Source organism: Protopterus annectens, chromosome 17.part0 (genome assembly GCF_019279795.1).
Source record: "Protopterus annectens isolate FY-2018-M chromosome 17.part0, PAN1.0, whole genome shotgun sequence".
Classification (NCBI taxonomy): Eukaryota; Metazoa; Chordata; order Ceratodontiformes; family Protopteridae; genus Protopterus; species Protopterus annectens.
The window spans coordinates 541,101,372-541,119,471 of record NC_056751.1 but is presented as its reverse complement, the minus strand read 5'-3'; the positions used below and the strand labels follow the sequence as shown (position 1 = coordinate 541,119,471).

Here is an 18,100-nt window from a genome sequence, read left to right as displayed (position 1 = left end):
CCTTGGCACCGTAAAAATCCACTGCCGATCATTAGCGGACCGGAGTTCCGCTGTGGCGACCCCTAACCGGGAAAAGCCGAAATACATTTGTTGTTCTTTGATGCAACAAAACCAGACACCATTTCAGTTTGTTGCTGCTTTTCTCTTTTATTTTCTGTCATTGTGACATAAGTTTTAACTGCTGCATTCTCTGCTGCTACATGCCTTGGTTCCTTATCCACATTGCCATCATCTGTACTTCCAAAAGCTATCTATGTTCTCACCCCATGAAACAGCAGAACTATCACCTGGATCAACCTTGTATATTTTCAATTGGACATTATCTGCAAGCCCTCCTAATACCAATTCTTCATCATCACTTCAGCAGACTCACTTACATAATTCTCCACTCCACTGAGACAGCTAAACACAGGTCATTTGTAACATCCACCACACAGGAATCTTTATCTGCATTCTGAAAATTGAGATTGATCATTTTTTTTCCAAATTCTCATTTACCACCTTGAAACTCTGCATCACTTTGCTCTCCTCTTCCATGCTCCTGCTTCCATTCCATGTGTATAGTATAAAAGTATGTGATATTACATCTGGGTCATGGCTGGAAATGGTCCCAGGGTCAGTTCATTTACCAGCTCAGCAAAGAATAAATAAAAAAATCTTGTGTTGCCAGCAGCACTATTGAATACCCTGCCAGTGTGGCAATACGTTGGCAACATTAATGTTTTGTAATGTGTTTCAACGTAGACATTCACCCACAAGCCATGCAGAATGAGTACATTGTGACTCACTTGGAAGGCACCCAGACGTAGTCCACCGAATACCTGAATACTGTGTAAAAATATGAAACCATTGTTGTTCCTAGGCTCTGTAATGAGCATATTGGTAAACCATCATTACTCACTGTAATTCTGTATGGCTGGGTTCAGACTAGATCTGAAAGTGGAAATTACACTCAGTAAGTTGTATCTTTTGTAATGAATATCATCTTTACTTTTTATTGTACTCCAACAATTGCAAGAAGATTTAAGTGATGTGTACATTTTGAAGCTACAGTAGAATTTCTGTTAACCGGAATTCAAGCAACCTGCACTCCTTAAGCAACTGGCAAAATCAAGTTTCAGCGCAGATATGATTTCTGAATTCCCTTGCACATAGGGTAGCCATATTTCTGAAAAGACAGGTAGGATTTGAAAGTCAAAACAAAAAAAAAAAAAAAAAAAAAAAAAAAAAAGCAGCCTGCTGTTTGGCATTGAACAGAAGTGGCTCAGTTTTGCAAGTTTTGATTTGCTCGTTTGCCAGTATACAAGCCAATCAAAAATCACAAAGTGGAGACTCTTCTGTTCATTGTGAAACACCCCGCTGTTTCTCCAGGATTTTAAGAGGCAGTGTGGGACTAGGGATTTTGCTGCTGCTCTCGGGGCAGTCCCGCTCAAATAGGGATGTCTGGCAGCCCCGTTCACACATTACTCTCAACTTCTTAGGTTCATAGGTAGGTACTAGGCTATCGTCCCAAGGGCCTAAGTAAGCCTAGCCAATAAGGTTCCCTGGCTCATGCCACCCAAGAAAGTTAATTTCCCGTGCCCCTGTCGAGCAGAGCCGCAGAAGTTATCCCCGAGTTGTATTTCCTATTTCCCATCCACTCATCAAGATTTTTCTTGAAGAGTGCTAATGAGGAACTTTGCTTGACATAGATGGGTAGTTTGTTCCAGAGTATAGGAAGTCTCTGGGACAGGAATCTATCCCTACAGTATGTCCTGTTTATTGTGGTGACAAGGTTTAGGTCCCTAGAGCGTGTAGCTTGGAGGGATTGGGACTTATTTAGGTGTAGCATGTCCAACAGTTCTGGGTTAACATAGCTTTATATTTTAGGCAGAGATGTCCACGGAGTAGGCGATATACTACAGAGTAAAGCTGGAGTTTTTTGAGATGGTCAGTGTAGAGCATCTGTTTGAGGCCAGTAATCCTTTGTGAGGTACTTCTGTGGCCTTTCCAGCTGCTGCAGATGTCTTGTGACGTACATTCCAAAAGGGGCATTGTACTCTATAATGGGTCTAATGATTGCTGAGTAGAGGGGAACAATTACCTCTTTTTTTCCTGGATGAGAGCCCTTTTTTGATGAGGTGTGCCACACAGAAGGATTTCCTGATTATTGTGGCGATGTGATTATCAAAAGATAGACTACTGTCCACCTGAGTCCCAAGGTCTCTTATCACACATTCGGCATTAAGTAGACTGCCGTTTATGTGGTAGTTCATGGGTACAGAGTTTTTACGAAAGGGGATGACGGTGCACTTTTTGGCACTCAGTTTGAGGCCATGCCTCTGACACCAGGCATTTGTCTCCATGAGGCCCTTCTGTAGGATGTCCACATCATTTGGGGACTCGTCTATGGCTCTTAGTTTGTAGTCATCTGCGAACTTCATTAGCCAGAGGCCTTCTGTGTTAGCCTGTACTTCAGAGAAGTAGATACCGACCAGGAGAGGTCCCACAACTGGTACTCCACTTGTCACTGGTTTGAAGTCAGATTTAGAGTCTGCAACTTTTACAATGTGGGTTCTGTCAGTGAGCCAGTTGGCAACCCATCTTGTGACGGAGGGATTTATACCTAGTTTAGTGAGTTTAGCTATAATTCCAAAATGGGGGATGGTGTCGAAAGACTTGGCGAGGTCAAGATAGGCTGTGTGAACCACCTTACCCTCGTCTACGGCTTTGGTGACTGCCTCAAAGAAGTTAATCAAGTTCAGAAGGCATGATCTGCCCCGAACTGAATGGGGTCCAGAGTTTGGAGGTTACCATTGTCTTTGTTTATGATTTCCATGATGATATGTGCCATGGCCTTGCAGACCAGGCTCCTCAGGCTAATAGGGCGATAGTTTCTAGGATCAGTGGTGGAGTGGGGATAACTGTTGTTGTGCACCATTCAGTGGGTACAAAGCCTGAAGTGAGACTATGATTAGGTGGGGAGCCATTTTGTTCTGAAGTTCATGTAAAACGCAGCCTGGGATGCAGCCTGGGATGTTGTCCGGTTCCATGGATGCTGTGTTTTTGGTTTTAGAGAGTGCAGCTTTATCTGCATAGATGTGATTACAGGGACTCTTCATTCTTCCTGTATAGATATGGGCCCTTTAGGGAGTGAGAGGGAGGTAAAGTTAGCACTGAACCTATCTGCCAGGATGTTGACAATATCAGTTGGTTCTGTAATGTTCGTGCTGTTGTGCTGTAACTCAGAGTAGATCTGGGTGTTGCCATTGAGATTCTTGACATAGTTACAGAATGCTTTGTGGTTGCCCTTGGAATCAGTGGCAATTTTGTTTTCATAGCTAGCTTTGGGGGATCTTCTAAGGGATCTCAGCTTCTTACTGAGGCTGACCAGGGAGCTCCTCCATTCATGGGATTTTACTCTCTTTTGCAACAGTTTCTTCCTTCTGTTGTAGAGTTTGTTTATAGCAGGGGACCATCAGATTGGCTTCCTTTTTTTGGAGGATAGCGTCTTTGTTCTTTTTGGGATAGCACGATCCATGCACTCATGTCAGTGCTTATAGAGTGCATTTGTGTAGGATTCAGCAGGCATAGAATCCTGGATGAAACCCAGAATAATATGGGACTAAGGTCCAAAAATAGGGGGCAAATTTAAATATTTCTCTTATAAACTTAGAAAATTGCTAGAGTATGTTGATGTTGCGTCAGCATGCATTTCTTGAACACTGCAGGATCCCTATTTGATAGTAACTCTCAAGCAACTGAAAACTGCACTTATCAGGCCTCTACCAATCTCCACAGGTTCCAGTTAACTGAGAGTTTACTGTAAAATAGTAACAGCAAGATATTGCAGTGCTATATTAACATTAGCTGCACACACACACACACACACACACACACACACACCACTTTGTCAAGAAATGTAAAAAAATATTTGCAATATTATGTGGCTAATACAGTTCAAATCACATTGTTCTTTTTTCTAGAGCTGTATGCACTCAAGTCCTGCAGTATACTCTTAAATAAAGCCTCTGCGTTTAGCAAATGCCACGCCTTCGTGGACCCTGCAGATCATTATCAGGTGAGTACGTTTGATGATATATTTAATGAATCAAATGCTGGCTTAGAAAAAGTACCACTGTGAAGTATTTATATTTACTGCGAGAGTCAGAAGACCAAATTGACATACTTTTACAGCAGACTGCTGTGGATGCCTTACTGTATTGAGCACATGGCTGTTAACTATTTAAAACAGCATCAAGATGAATTACAGAACAAAAAAATTATCAGTACTTTCTTTAATGATTTTTTGCAGAGTTGTTAAATTGGTCAAGGATAGCAAACAAAAATGTAAGAAAACAATGAACAAAATAAAAGACCCCAAGCAAGTGTGCACAATGGCATCCATGTACTTATTTGAGGACGGATTCCTAGGGAACAAAGTAAATGTATATGGTTTACTTGTCTTTTGTTAAATTCCTGGAAGACCATTCATTCAGGACTACCTAGCCAGACAGAACTTTTGCTGCTTAAATTTCATGGTTTAGGGTGAGATTAGGTAAGATGTGCAACAGCTTTTCCTCCAAATTGGGAGGTGGAAAGGCAAAGCAGTCCCATGGAAAACAAGCAGAGTGAACGTTTCATTTCATCATTCAAAGTCTGCCATATGATTTTCTACTTTTGATTAGTTTTGTGTGATTTAAATGATAACTTGCTCTTCCATGCAAAGCTGAAACCATTACGATGTATTAAAAAAGGTTCAGTGTATCAAAAGAACTTGATTACTAGGTAAAAATTTCTGTAGTAGTAAATACTATAATTTGCTATAAATGTTTTGGCTTTTTCTGAATTTCGCTTGATCGGATGAGTGACTGATTGAAAATGGGCATTAGTCGAAGCCTAGTTTCAGTCAGACAGACATGTTTTACAAAATGTGCCTGGAATAAAAGACATAAATAAAGAATGGTGAAAATGTTAATATGAACATCGTACTTGATTGATTTTATTCAAGTGTAAAATGCATTGTACATGTAGTGTAATATTTTTTGCAGACTAAATGAGTGTACTGGCAGTACAGGAAGGTAAGAGTTTTTAACTGTGAACTGCTAGTTAGTAACTTTGCTACCTTGTAAGGCTCTAAATAAACAAGACAACACAAGCTGTGAGCACTGTAGACAAGCTGTATACTACTGGTTGGTAGGAGGGTGGTCACTGTACAAGTGGTGTCTTTCCCCCAATATGCTGCTTCTCCCAAGGTTAATTATAACATTTAGGATGGTGCAGGAGACTGTCCTCCTGCATGAGCCATGCGAAAGGTCCCTTCTTAATAAAGTAGTTTGTTAATCCCTTGTATCTGATATTTTGTTTGGTAAGGAATTTTTACGTCAGATGTATTTCCCAGAATTAACTGGCTATATAGAAGTGTTTGAGCATGCATTTTCTGCTGAACTGCATTCTGTATTTACGATAATAAAATTCTTTGAATGTTGGCAAGTTTATAGGTTCATAGGTGAATACTAGGCTAACTGCTCTGAAGGGCCATTTTTAGCCTAGTCAGTTACCCAAGGTCATAACCAAACTCTGTATGCTGTACCTATCTGCCATAGGCCTTAACCATTATTCCAAACCCACCTTTATAGCTTTTTCTTGTCAATGGCATGTATTGCCATCAGTAAGCCCTAGCCAGGTATGACTCCACAAAACTGCAGAGCTGTTATCATGGGACAAAATCTTGTGCCATTGTGCTGTGTACATAATTAATCTGATCTAGTTACATTGCATCGTGGGAGCATTCTACCTAATTCTCCTGGAGGCAGGCAATATTTTATTTCTTATACAAGAATATGCTAGATGTTTTACAAGATTTTAACCTATGGCCTTCGGTATTGTCTTATACACTGTTATTAGTTCAGTAAGCATCTCTACATGGTGTGTAGAGCTGCGCAAACAAGGTATGTACTATGGCATGCTAATTACAGCATAAGCAGCTGAACTGCATGCTAATTAACCAATGTAAGACGGAAGAGCTGTTCAATGAGCTATAAAGCAACCATGTAGACTCAGTGCTGGTTTTCCCTGCAGATTGCAAAACCTATTAGAATGCAGCCATGGAAAGAAGTCTACTGTTAGGGATTGCTGTCACTTTAATCCATGTGTATGTGCAACAGGCTGAAGTCTATTCTGCTGCTAATAGACCATGGCCAAGAAGGACAAGAGTTTTCAGACTACGTTTAACTTATCACAATCTGCATGATATGGAAATTGCAGAGTGCTACAGGGTGGATTAGAAAAACACTACAGGAACTCTGCAATCTGTCATCCTCAACTCAGAGCCAGGGCAAACTGAGGGGGAACCCACACTAGTGGAGAAAAAAATGTGTAACATTTAGAATTTTAGCTACAGGAACCTTTTAGTGATCAACAAGAGGACATGTTGGGGGTGTCACAGGCATCAGCAACCAGGATCCTCCATCAGTTCCTGAATGCTATGCTCCAACATGCTAGTGACCACATAGATTTTCCCTGTACTCCCAAGGATAGGTCCAGAAATATGCAGGAGTTCTGCCCTGTAGCACACTACCCTGAAGTACTGGGTGCTATAGATTGCAATCACAATAATCACGCCAAAAATTTAATGCAAAGCTTTCGGGTTAACCACCCTTCATCAGTCCATAAAACATATAGAATCTTTCATCATTTAAATAGGGATCCATTTAAGATCACATGTTACACCCAGCCTAACATCATGAACTAACAATTAACTTCTAAAATGACCTCATATTTAACGAAACTCTATGTTTAAAAAACCTGAAGCATATATTACTTGATAAAACCATATTCTATACATACTTATATACATATATAACATTAACAATAATATCACAATAAAAAAGAGGAATATAAAAACATTTTAAGAAAATTATTAAACATTTTCTCTTTGCCTTTTAACTAATACTGGTTTTAAACTAACTGCATTGTTCAAACCAGGCTTGGCATCTGCCTGAAGTCTGATAATCCACTCATATTCTTTAAATTCCAGTGTATTATTCATGTCACCTCCCCTGTTTTCCATGTTGACTATACCTATACCCCTAAACTTGAACTTATGTATACCAGTGTTTTCAGAGATATGTTCACTCAATGCATTTGTCACTACCTTCCTTCTGATATCAGATTTATGTCCTATTATCCGTTCTCTTAATTTCCAAGTGGTCTTACCCACATAAAATGATGTACATAAAGTACATGTTACTAGGTATACCACTTGAGTCATGTTACAATTTACAGGGGCTCTGAAGGCGAACATTTCTTTAGTTACAGGATGCTCAAAATTATCTGTCTCATCATATATACCACTACAACAACTACAGTTATAACATTTTATAGTTCCCATTTTCCATTGAGGTCTTTCTTTTTCCTCTTTAAAATCCTTGTAACATAAATTTTGCTTCAATGTTTCAGAATTTCTATAGGAGAATTGTGTTTTTTCTCCTACTATATTTTTAATCTCCGGCATAGCCATTAAAATAAGCCAGTTTTTCTCTACTATATTACATACATCTTTAGTATTAGCATTAAATGTAGTGACATATCTCAACCCATTTTCTTTTTTAACTAACAGCCGTGGTTTCTGTACTACCTCTCTACTAAAGACTGGCTTAAATCTATCTATTCTCCCTTTTACTACATCCTCATATATATCATTTATAACTTGTTCAGAATAACCATTCCCTTTAAATTCTCATATCATTTCCTCAGCTTGAACAATGAAATTACTTTCTTCAGTATTGAGCTTACTAGCCCTTATTAATTGCACCCTTAGTATTCCTTTAAACGTGTGAGGTGCATGCATATCACTCCTACTTGTATATCTACAAATATTTACTTTTTATATATTGTAGATTCTATTTTTTCTTCTTTCTTATATAATTGGATATCTAAAAATACTATACTTTCCTCTGATGCTGACTTCTTCAGTTTTAAAAACTCTGTAGTACTATTTAAATATGTGATATAATTCCCTAATTCCACCATATTACCAACCCATATTAAAAAAAAAATCATCCACCAACCTTCTATAAAACTTTACTGTAGTATTTAGCTCATTTACCTCACTAAAAATAAATTGTTTCTCCCATTGATAGAACACCAAGTTGGCGTATGTGTTTGCTACTGGGGTGCCAATTGCTACCCCAGTTAACTGCAAATATGGTGTTCTATCAAAGATGAAAACGTTTTTTATTAATATTATTTCTAAAAGTGCAGATATGTTCTCTCTTTCTCTGGCTTGCATATTAATTTCATTATTAAGAAAATTACGTATAGCATCCACACCATATTCATTTGGAATTACTGTAAAAAGGGATGTAATATCCAATGTTACAAAAATAAACTTCTTACCAACATTCTCATCATACCATTTATATAAATCTAATAGGAAGCTATTCGTATCTTTTAATATACTAGGACAATTGCTTAAAAATTTTCCTAATTTCATTTGTAAATACTTTGAAATCGGTTGAGTTATCCAACCACCCCCTGAGACAATAGGCCTCAGGGGTGGATTATCCAAACATTTATGTATTTTAGGAATGCCATATATTTGTGGTATTCTAGGACATGGCACAGAGAGATAGTTAAATCAATTGTTATGTCATCATTCAACTGTAAATCATATATTAACATATTGACATCTGAAATGCATTTTCTAACTTCATTATAACTTATTACTTTAACAGTATCATTCAAAATACTTTTAAAACTCTCCGTATATCTTTCTTTGTCCATTATTACTACTGCACCTCCTTTGTCCGCATGCTTAATTATTAGTCTATCATCATTTTCTAACTCCCTTAACGCTTCAAATTCAGCATGAGATAAATTATACATTTTCTTCCAATTCCCTTTAGAATAAGAAGCTCTCAATTCTTTCTCAACAACATCTGAAAACGCAATCAAGACCGGACATATTAGAGGTGTAAAGGTGCTTAACTATTTGCAAACAGGTGTATGCGAATCTACTTCCTTAAAAATTAATTTCAAACTTACATTTCTTACAAATAATTTCAAGTCTGTAATCGCCTGCACAATATTATCAGCGGCATTGCGTACAAATTTCAGGCCTTTACTTAAAAGTTCTATTTGGGCAACAGTCAGTATTGTTGAAAGATTAACAGTACCTTTCATTATTTGTGTCAACGCCAAACCACTTTGTTGTGAACTTGCAGGGCTGTTGCTTTTCCTCTTCACTCCTGCCATCGTTTGTTGCATCTGCCATTGTTGCGACCGACCCCTTGGCATTGATTTTTGTTTTATTAGCATCTTCTCTGGCTGTTTCAACTGAAAAGGTGAAAAAGAAGTAATTTCACTCTGTATATCTTTACTACTCGATGAACATTGAGAATTAGAGTGTTAATTCACCCTAGGACATGTAGCACTAATAACAGTACCATTCCTTTGATTTTCTAAATGAGTCTCCCCTTCATCTGTTCCGCCCTTTGAAGATAACTCTAATCGCTGATTGGGTGTGGCATGTTTTTGAATTTGCATATGCTCCTTCTGATTGGAAAATGGTTCCACTGTTGGCTGTATCACCCCAAAAGTGTCTAATTGATCCAAAGAACTTTTAACTTTACCCTTTTCTTTAGAATCCATATTACTACTCTTAGAAAAACAGTTTTGGTTTTCATTTCTCGGCCACGAGAAGATATGTCCATTCCTGAAATCATTAACATCTCACTGTAATTTATATTTCTTTTTAGATTCCAATTTAGTATCAAGCAAATGCAGATGATCTAGTACTGCTTGATGCATCTCGCTGGAACTTGTATAGCAAGGCATATTTAAAATATAATTTTCCAACTTCTCTATTTCCTCTAACAATTTCTTTTCAGTTATTTCAAAGAAATTATTCATAAACTTCATATAATCTGCACTCAACTTTAAGTTGAGCTGCTGCCATTGCACAAGGAGTTCTATATAAGTGTTCGCATACGAGGGCATTTTTAATATTCTTAGCCCTCGTGGTACTACACCTAGCTCCAAATAAGCCTGGAAGCTTAACCGCTGCCATTGGAGCTGTTTGTACATTTGCACCTTTTTCTCTAAGGTCTCCAGCATTTTTGTAAAATCCTCTGTCGTCTGGTCAGCAGTTACCAATGACACCAACTGTAATAATGGATTATTCTGCATCTGTAGAAGTCTCTTTACCGAACCCTTCGGTTCTCTCACCACAGTATTAGGAACACTAGATAAACTCATAACGCTGGCTGAAACTCTCCCTTAACTTTGACGTACACAGTACTAACCAACTCCAACAATCAAAATCACAATCATATGTTTGTTAGTTGGGATATTTTGTAGATACCCTAATGTTTATGGATATCAATTTGGTACAACAACCCTGTGTTTCAAAAAGTCAAACATTCCTCTTATGCTATGCTGATGATGCCATAAGAAGGCAGAAACATGCATGTCCACAGCTAGAGGGTTTGGCTTTATTGGCCTGAAATTGTCCATTAAATAGACTTAAAATTAAAAGAAAAAGTCATGGGCATTCAGAATTGCCATTTAGCTGAGACACCTGATATCCTTAAAGGGTAATTTGCATATATTCCATGTTGCCTCTGAAATACTAACAGTGCTATCAAATGAACTGTCCCTGAAACATGTCTACAGATTTAACACAGAACATTCCATTTTTAGCTAATGGCAATCATGTACCTGTGACCAGAACTCCCCTAGAGGTGTGTATGGTCAATCGTAGAAGGCTAACACCCCTTTGTCATTGACAATATAGGACATTTACCATTTCATGTAAATAACAATAGATGACTGTACACAGAAAAAATTGTTGTAACATTAACACATTAGCAGTTGTGATGACAGTTAATAAGGCTATGCATCTGATAAAGTATAATGTCCTGAGAAACATACCTATGCAATCAATATACTTTTTAAAAATGCATACAACTAAAAGTAGCATTTGATAATGCAAATATGTATTTATAGGTTTTTCTTAATGACATTTCAAGATATACGTTATATTTGAAAAATTGTGTTGATTTATGGTGTAAACACGGTGAAGATGCAAGTGAGATGTGAACTCATTAGAATTGCTAAATCCCAAATTATTTGGCTATATGTATCAAATGTAAACATAGTGCAAGCACTCCCATGATGTTTGTTGCTAATGGATTTTAACTGTGAAGGATTACTGGTAGGGAGAAGGAAAACACAACAGCAATTCAGACTGCCCTACCTCCAGTGGGTGTGTCAGCCAGGTTAAACTTACAAAGTGTATTGTATCCATGGTGCTAAATGTAAGTAAGCAGCACACATTTCACAGTTGCTGTTCAACCTCTCCTTCATTTCTTGACAACGGCATATTATTTCCATTTGATATCCTCACACATTTTAAGGACAATGATACAGAATGCCTTACAGACTACATGTCTCAGATTACTGCTCAGATAAGACCATAGTGAGCAACAAACAGAGATAAGAAAAAGCTGTATTTTTGCAAGCAGTAGTCATAAAAGGTTGTGTGATCACTCAGTGTGCTACATTTGAAATTAATATATGTACAAACAACTACTGTATGTTTTGTTAGTATTGTGATGATGTTGCAGTTGGTTGTATGCAGACTGATTTCAGTTCCCTGCTGCAGAGCTGTTTGTGTGGGAAAGAGGGGTGAGACATCCTTACTCTGTTCTGAAGGCTCATTGGAGTGAGAGTTCATATCCAGACCTGAAGGCTCATTGGAGTGAGAGTTCATATCCAGACCTGTGTAAAAATACTTTGTGTGTACCACCAAAAGTTTGTAGTGTTTATTTTATTGATTGTTTTTCATTTCAATTAATTAATTTTCCCTTTTTATTATTTTATTTTTTTATGCCAGTGTTTGCTTGGTGAGTGGCTTAGCGCAAACAAGGGGAATGGAGAAACACAACAGATGCCAAGTTTAGCTGTGCTTATTTCATTTGCACTATTTCTTAGCAGTGGCCCACACAGGAAGCAGATAGAGCACATGTAGACAGGGCACAGACAGTGTAAAGGTCAAAGAGGATACATTGTTGCAATTTTTGCTTTCCATTGTGCAGCACTGCTAAGCGATGTTGCTTGCTGGATAGCAAGGTTCCCAAACACCGGCAGCCATTGAACACCTGCATACAGGATGTAGATGGTCAATAATTTAACATGGTTATATTTTATTAATTCTGTTGGGCATTGCATAAACACGCTAAGCTTTGTTGCTCGGCGGTTAACACACAAAACTTAAGAATGAATAGGGAACTATGCAACTGTCATTTAACTATTCCTGTGGCAGCAGGTATAAGGCTATAATGCAGATGGTCCTGGGTTCAAATACAGGAAGTGCAATTTACTTTTACTGTTGTGAGAGTCCAGTTTATAGCAATGAACATAAAAAATGCAAGTGTTAGTTCAACATTCTTGTGGCAACAGATGTAAGTGTAGGGTTAGCATACACATGGTCCTGGGTTCTAATAGTGGACATTCCAGACATTTTTACTGTTCCATTTCACATTAAATGCAGTCCCTCTTATAACAGTTTAGATAGTGGAGCTTATACGAATTATATGCATGATGGATAAAACACTCCTTATTGTGGTTTCAGATGCATGACTGAGGCTATACTGCATAGGTTTGAATTCCACACTTTAAAAATCAATTTTATCAGTGTATAAATGCAAAACAAAAATGTGTATCTTCCAGTTTTAACTTTTTTCCAACCTACAGCAACAAACACCCCTCAAATTAATGTCAACTATCAGATGAACCTTACAATTTCAAAAACTGCTTTCCTCCCTACTTGCAACTGCTGCTGTCCACTTAACATCTCACAAACACGGTTGGCATTGTTTCTCGGGTTTGTGCACTACCAGTAAATGCAGTAACAGGAATTGGCAGAAATTGTTAGTTGCCATTGCTCTAAGATTGGTATAAGACATGTCTGGCATTAGAAGAGGAAGATGCCCAGTTCAGGGTGCAGAGGTTGGGTGTTCAGGAGTCCAGGATATTTATTGGACTCCTGGTAAAGAACCACAGCCAAAGGCTTCTGCAGGGGGACTATTCGGACTCCCAGTACAAGTCTGAGACTTGGAGTAGTTTGGCTAAGGCTGTATCCAGTATGACTGGCATGCCATGCACTGGAGAAAAGTGTAGGCACCACTTCAACCACCTACAAAGGTGCAAGAGGGATACTGTCAACCAGTGGTAACTGAATATCAAACTGATGACATCCCACAGTTGTGCAAGTATGCTACTAAAGAGAATTTTTAATACTTCTGAAGATAAATGTAGGCAAGACTGGTATACATAATGCTCTTTTATTCTTCTCTTTGCTTTTCACAGCTAATGCTGAAATAGAGTTGAATCAGAAGGCTCATGCTGAACATCTGGAGAGACTGAGGTGGCGCAAGTGGTATGTATGCAGCACATGAGAAGTATTATTGTAGGTTTAAAAGTTAATTATGGATTTGTTTGGTATTCTATACAGTAGTAGTGAAGTGAGCCTGCATATCCTAACTGTAAAGGCAAGTATGCATGCATAATTCTGTAGCACAAACCATCTATAGGAGTCAAGTGTAAGACTGTAATTGGAGGTTGTGGGTTTAAATACTACGAGCAGCAATTATACAATATTGCATTTCCTTCATAATATTACATAAATTAAACTCCATACAAGTGGTATAAATGCCCTGCTGTTAACTGTAATCAGTATAAATGTACCAAGCATATGTTAACCTGGCAGCACTGCCTCTGCTGCCCCTGCAATACCTGTGTCTTCAGGTACCACTGCCCTAGCAGATGGTACTATGGCACCCTCTGGGAGTAGTGGTAGAGGCAGGGATTTCCTCACCTGACAGGAGATGCCAGGGTTGGTGTGTAAGGTTGTGCACTGCACCATTTGTGTACACCTACTCCAAATGGAGAGGATCCTTTCCTTCATGGTATGTAGGAGGAGATGACAAGCACTCCAGCATCCAATGGAGTAAGGGAATAATGATGATAGTCCTGTGGGTGAGGACTGGATTCTCACTGTTGCAGTTGCTATGTAATCCCTCACGCCAGTCATGGTATCCCCAACCTTTTGTGTCCCTTACCATCCTTGTGTCTTGTCTTGTTTGTTTGCATTTGCTTCCTCACCTACCCAACTTACCTGACCCAAAAGTACCAACGTCCCTTACCCAGTATTCCTCAATTACTATATTGCATCAATTGCAAATATTGTAACTCGGTTACAATATTCTAAGAGCTGATAGAATAGAAAAAAGGGAGGTGATGTAGCAATTCGGTTTAAGAATACACTCATCTTACAACCTTTAACCATAAGTATTGCTAACATTAATAATGTAGAGCTACTCATAACCAGATTTAAAACTAAACCAGAACAAACATATATATGTATATAATAGCCATCTACATCCCTCCAGGAAACAATTCCAGTACAGTTGAAATCATTCTCCAGAATATCACAAAAGCCATATCACAGGAAACCATTATTGTAAGAGACCTTAACACAGACTGGATGACGTGCAACTCTGACAATCCTCATAACTACCTAAACCTCCATGGTTTTACTCAAATGATTTCGCGCCCAACTAGAATTGACAAGAGAACAGATAATGTATTTTGGACTGGTTCTTAAATAATAAACCCCAGTATTAATAAATAGTAGGGTGTCTCCCAGAACACTTAAGTGATCACTTCAGAACCTACTTACTGAGAAATCATAGTAACCCTACTAAACTACTCTGCTTCCACCAAGTTTGTAATAAGAAAAATTTTAACTTACACATTCTGCTTAATATTCTTGAAAAATTAGAGTGGACTCCTCTTAAGCAACTGCCCTTAGATCCTGCTGTGCAACACTTCAATGATGCCTTCCTTACTATTCTAAACAGACTTGCAGCTCAAAGAATATTTCATGTCAAAACCAACTACACATCATGGTTTACCCATGAGACTCATACCCTCCTAAAACAGAGACAAAGTATGGCAAACTTGGGCAAAAAAATAAATCCCTCCAAAACCGTTTAATTTTCCAGCAACTTAGAAACAATGCCAAACACCAAATTAAACTACACAAACAACACTACTATTCTAATTTACAATGGAAAAACAGAATGAATCCACAAACATTCTGGAACACAATCAATAACATGCTTCATCCTGGCCAAACCACAGCCTCACACCCCAACTTGCCTAATAACACAAATAATATTGCTGAACAATTTAACATATTCTTCATTGAAAGTGTTTTAGTGCTGATTAAGAATAGCAAGTCACCCACAGTGCCAACACCCAACAATCTAAGCAATTTTGTAGATGCATTCTCATTGCAGACAGTCCCAAAACAAAATATTGCAAGAAGTTGAAACCCATTTCACTGGCAGCAGATAACTTACCAGCAGAATATCTAAAATTACTAAAATTAACAGCCGATGTTATTGTCTTTCCTGTGTCATTACTTATAAACCACTCTATAACAGAACAGTATGCCCCAGCTGTTTGGAAAATTGTATATATTTACACCATTACACAAAGCATGCAATTCAACAGAACTAACAAACTACTGTCCCATTGCTATTCTTTCACCCCTTTCTAAAATTCTGGAAAGATGTATCCACTTTCAGCTTCTTAAACACCTTCTAAACAATCCCTTCTCATCATCACAGCATGGATTCCGACCATATCATAGCACTACTACAGCCCTTCTAAGTTTCACTAATGCTATAAATAAATTCAGAAATGATGGCAAAATAGTGTCTTCAGTCTTTTTGGACATGTCTAAAGCATTCAATGCAGTTTCCCATCCTAAGTTACTGTCCACTCTGAATAATCTTAATATCAACCCTAATGCTGTTAATTGGTTTCAGAGTTATCTATCTAGCTGCCAGCAAGCTGTGAAATGGAAGTAAGAGCTATCCCCACTCCTTCCTGTTGCATTTGGAGTCCCTCAGGGTTCAATCCTAGGGCCCCTCCTCTTCAGTATATTCATAAATGATGATGTTATGTGATCCTATCTCGCCTACATTCTGACTGATGGGTTCGGAGCCGATCCCTCGGCTCCGACTCGGCACGCTTATGCCAAAGAGCGAAGTCTCTTATTGGCTGAGCTTACTGTATCCCAGGATGCACCACTACCAGTCCCCCAGATCTCGTTTGCCGCTAACTAGCAAAGACGTGGTCTCGAGCTGGCTGAGCTAAGTAGTGTCTTTTCACTAACTTTTTCTGTCAGAAATTTGCTAATTCTTTAACAAAAAGCTGTTTTAATGGCTACTCTGTGCTGTTGTGTGTGTTTTGAAAATTTTTTGTGGAAATTTGTGTGTGATTGGTGTTTGTTCTGGCTACAGGCCCCCTTGTTCTGTAGGGCCTTCCCTGTCAGTCAATCCCTTTTGAACCTTTAGGGGTTCTTGGATTCCCTTAGATATATTCACTGTTGTATGTCTTCAGTTGGCCTTAATTTAATTGCTGGCTGTCATTCTTAACGGCAAGTTAATCCTTGTAGTGTCAGTCTTTTTCAAAAGAGTTTTGTCTGTGAGAGAGTTACTCAATTCTACTTATAATGTCTCAGGCGCCTAGGCCTTCGGGCTTTAAGAAGTGCACTAAATGTAGTTTTAAAATGTCTATCACGGATGACCACTCTCTCTGTGTATATTGTTTGGGCGCCAAACATTTGCAGGAGTCCTGCAGCGTGTGTCACGCTTTTTCCTCGAGGGTCCTCCAAGAGAGGAAAAATAAGCTTATATTGAAAGGCCTTATAAAACCCTCTTTTGAAGAAGCTTTAGCATCCTCCCCTTCTCCTGCTAAAAAGAAAAGGGCGTCGGCTCCGACCAGTCCGTCGGACCCGACCGCCAAAAGACATAGACAGGCTTCTCCTTCGGCTCCAAGGACTTCGGAGCCGAGGGCGGAACGGTCTGCCTCGATGCCTCCAGTCTCGACTTCTCTGGCTTCGGAGCCGATGGCTGGGGCATCGAGAGGCGGGTCACCTTCATCGGCTCCACTGATCTCGGAGCCGATGAAGGTTGTCCGCTCAGACACTTCCTCCTCGGTGCCTAAGTCCTCCTCGGCACCGATGGAAACTGGCTTGTGCATTCCTTCGGCGCCGATAGTTATCGAGTCGCCTTGGAGCCGGTCCCCTAGCCCCTTGGGGCCGTTGGAGAGGCCAACTCGAACCCGTTCAGTCTCCTCTAGGTCATCGAGGATGTCAGATTCGGACATAGACAGGGTGCTCCAGGGTGCTCCAAAGACTGTTCCAGTCCCCAGTCTTTCAAAAATTTGTTTTGGCTCCGACTCAATTGGCTTCGGAGCCAATAGCCCATTCCATTGCCATTCCTCCTCCGACCACTTCGGCTCCGTCGGAGCAGGTGCTGTTGGAGCCGGTAGAGATCCTAGGGTCGGCTCCGACCCTCACTCCAACCCCGGCCTTCGGGTCCGAGTTTGGCACGCGGACTTCTTCGGCCGGACCCGGGGGTGACGTTTCGGGACCAATGCTGTCGGTTCCGAGCCTCCCTCTCGGTGCTTCGGCTGCAGGACTTCCGTCTGCTATCATGGCTCCGGGGACCGGACACTCCCAGGATTCTGGGGGTCCGGCTTTCAGAGCTATAAGGAGTGCCTTGGCCAAGTCTTCTTCGGCCATCTCTACGGCTTTACCGGCACCTTCCCTGGGCGTGGAGACTGGGTCTTTGGCAGTTCCCCTGTCCCTAGGCAGCGGAGCCCTGGGGTCTGAGGTTACCCCCACTGGGGGTTCCCCTCCTCCTGAGGGTTCTTCGGAGTTGTCTTCGGAGGAGCCCCCAAGGAAGAGATCGTGCAAGAGGAAGCACGTGGACTCCCCCGAGTCTCTTACATCGGACACTGATCTTGATGATGTGGAGGGGTCCCCAAAGTCATCCTCGGATGATGTCTCATTCTCAGACATTTTAGAGATCCTTAAGCAACGAGGCGGCTGGATATCCAAACCCCCCTCTGCTGATGAGTCAGTGCTTCTCAAGGCCTTTGGGGCTCAGCCCTCCGCCTCCTGGGTGTCTCCGCCCTTCGATGAGCTCCTGGACTTGGTTTGTCGGAGGGCGTGTGAAGATCCAGATACTGTGGAACC

General features: G+C 39.9%; 1 protein-coding gene across 1 annotated transcript in view; it reads left to right on the top strand.

Annotated features, from left to right (window-relative positions):
- Positions 1-18,100, top strand: part of LOC122791455 (mucin-6-like) — a 1,068,266-nt gene that overhangs the window by 634,008 nt on the left and 416,158 nt on the right. Inside the window, exon 15 of the mRNA XM_044059200.1 lies at positions 3,966-4,060. Within this exon, the coding sequence (XP_043915135.1) occupies positions 3,966-4,060 (95 nt within the window). The remainder of the gene's footprint in view (positions 1-3,965; positions 4,061-18,100) is intronic.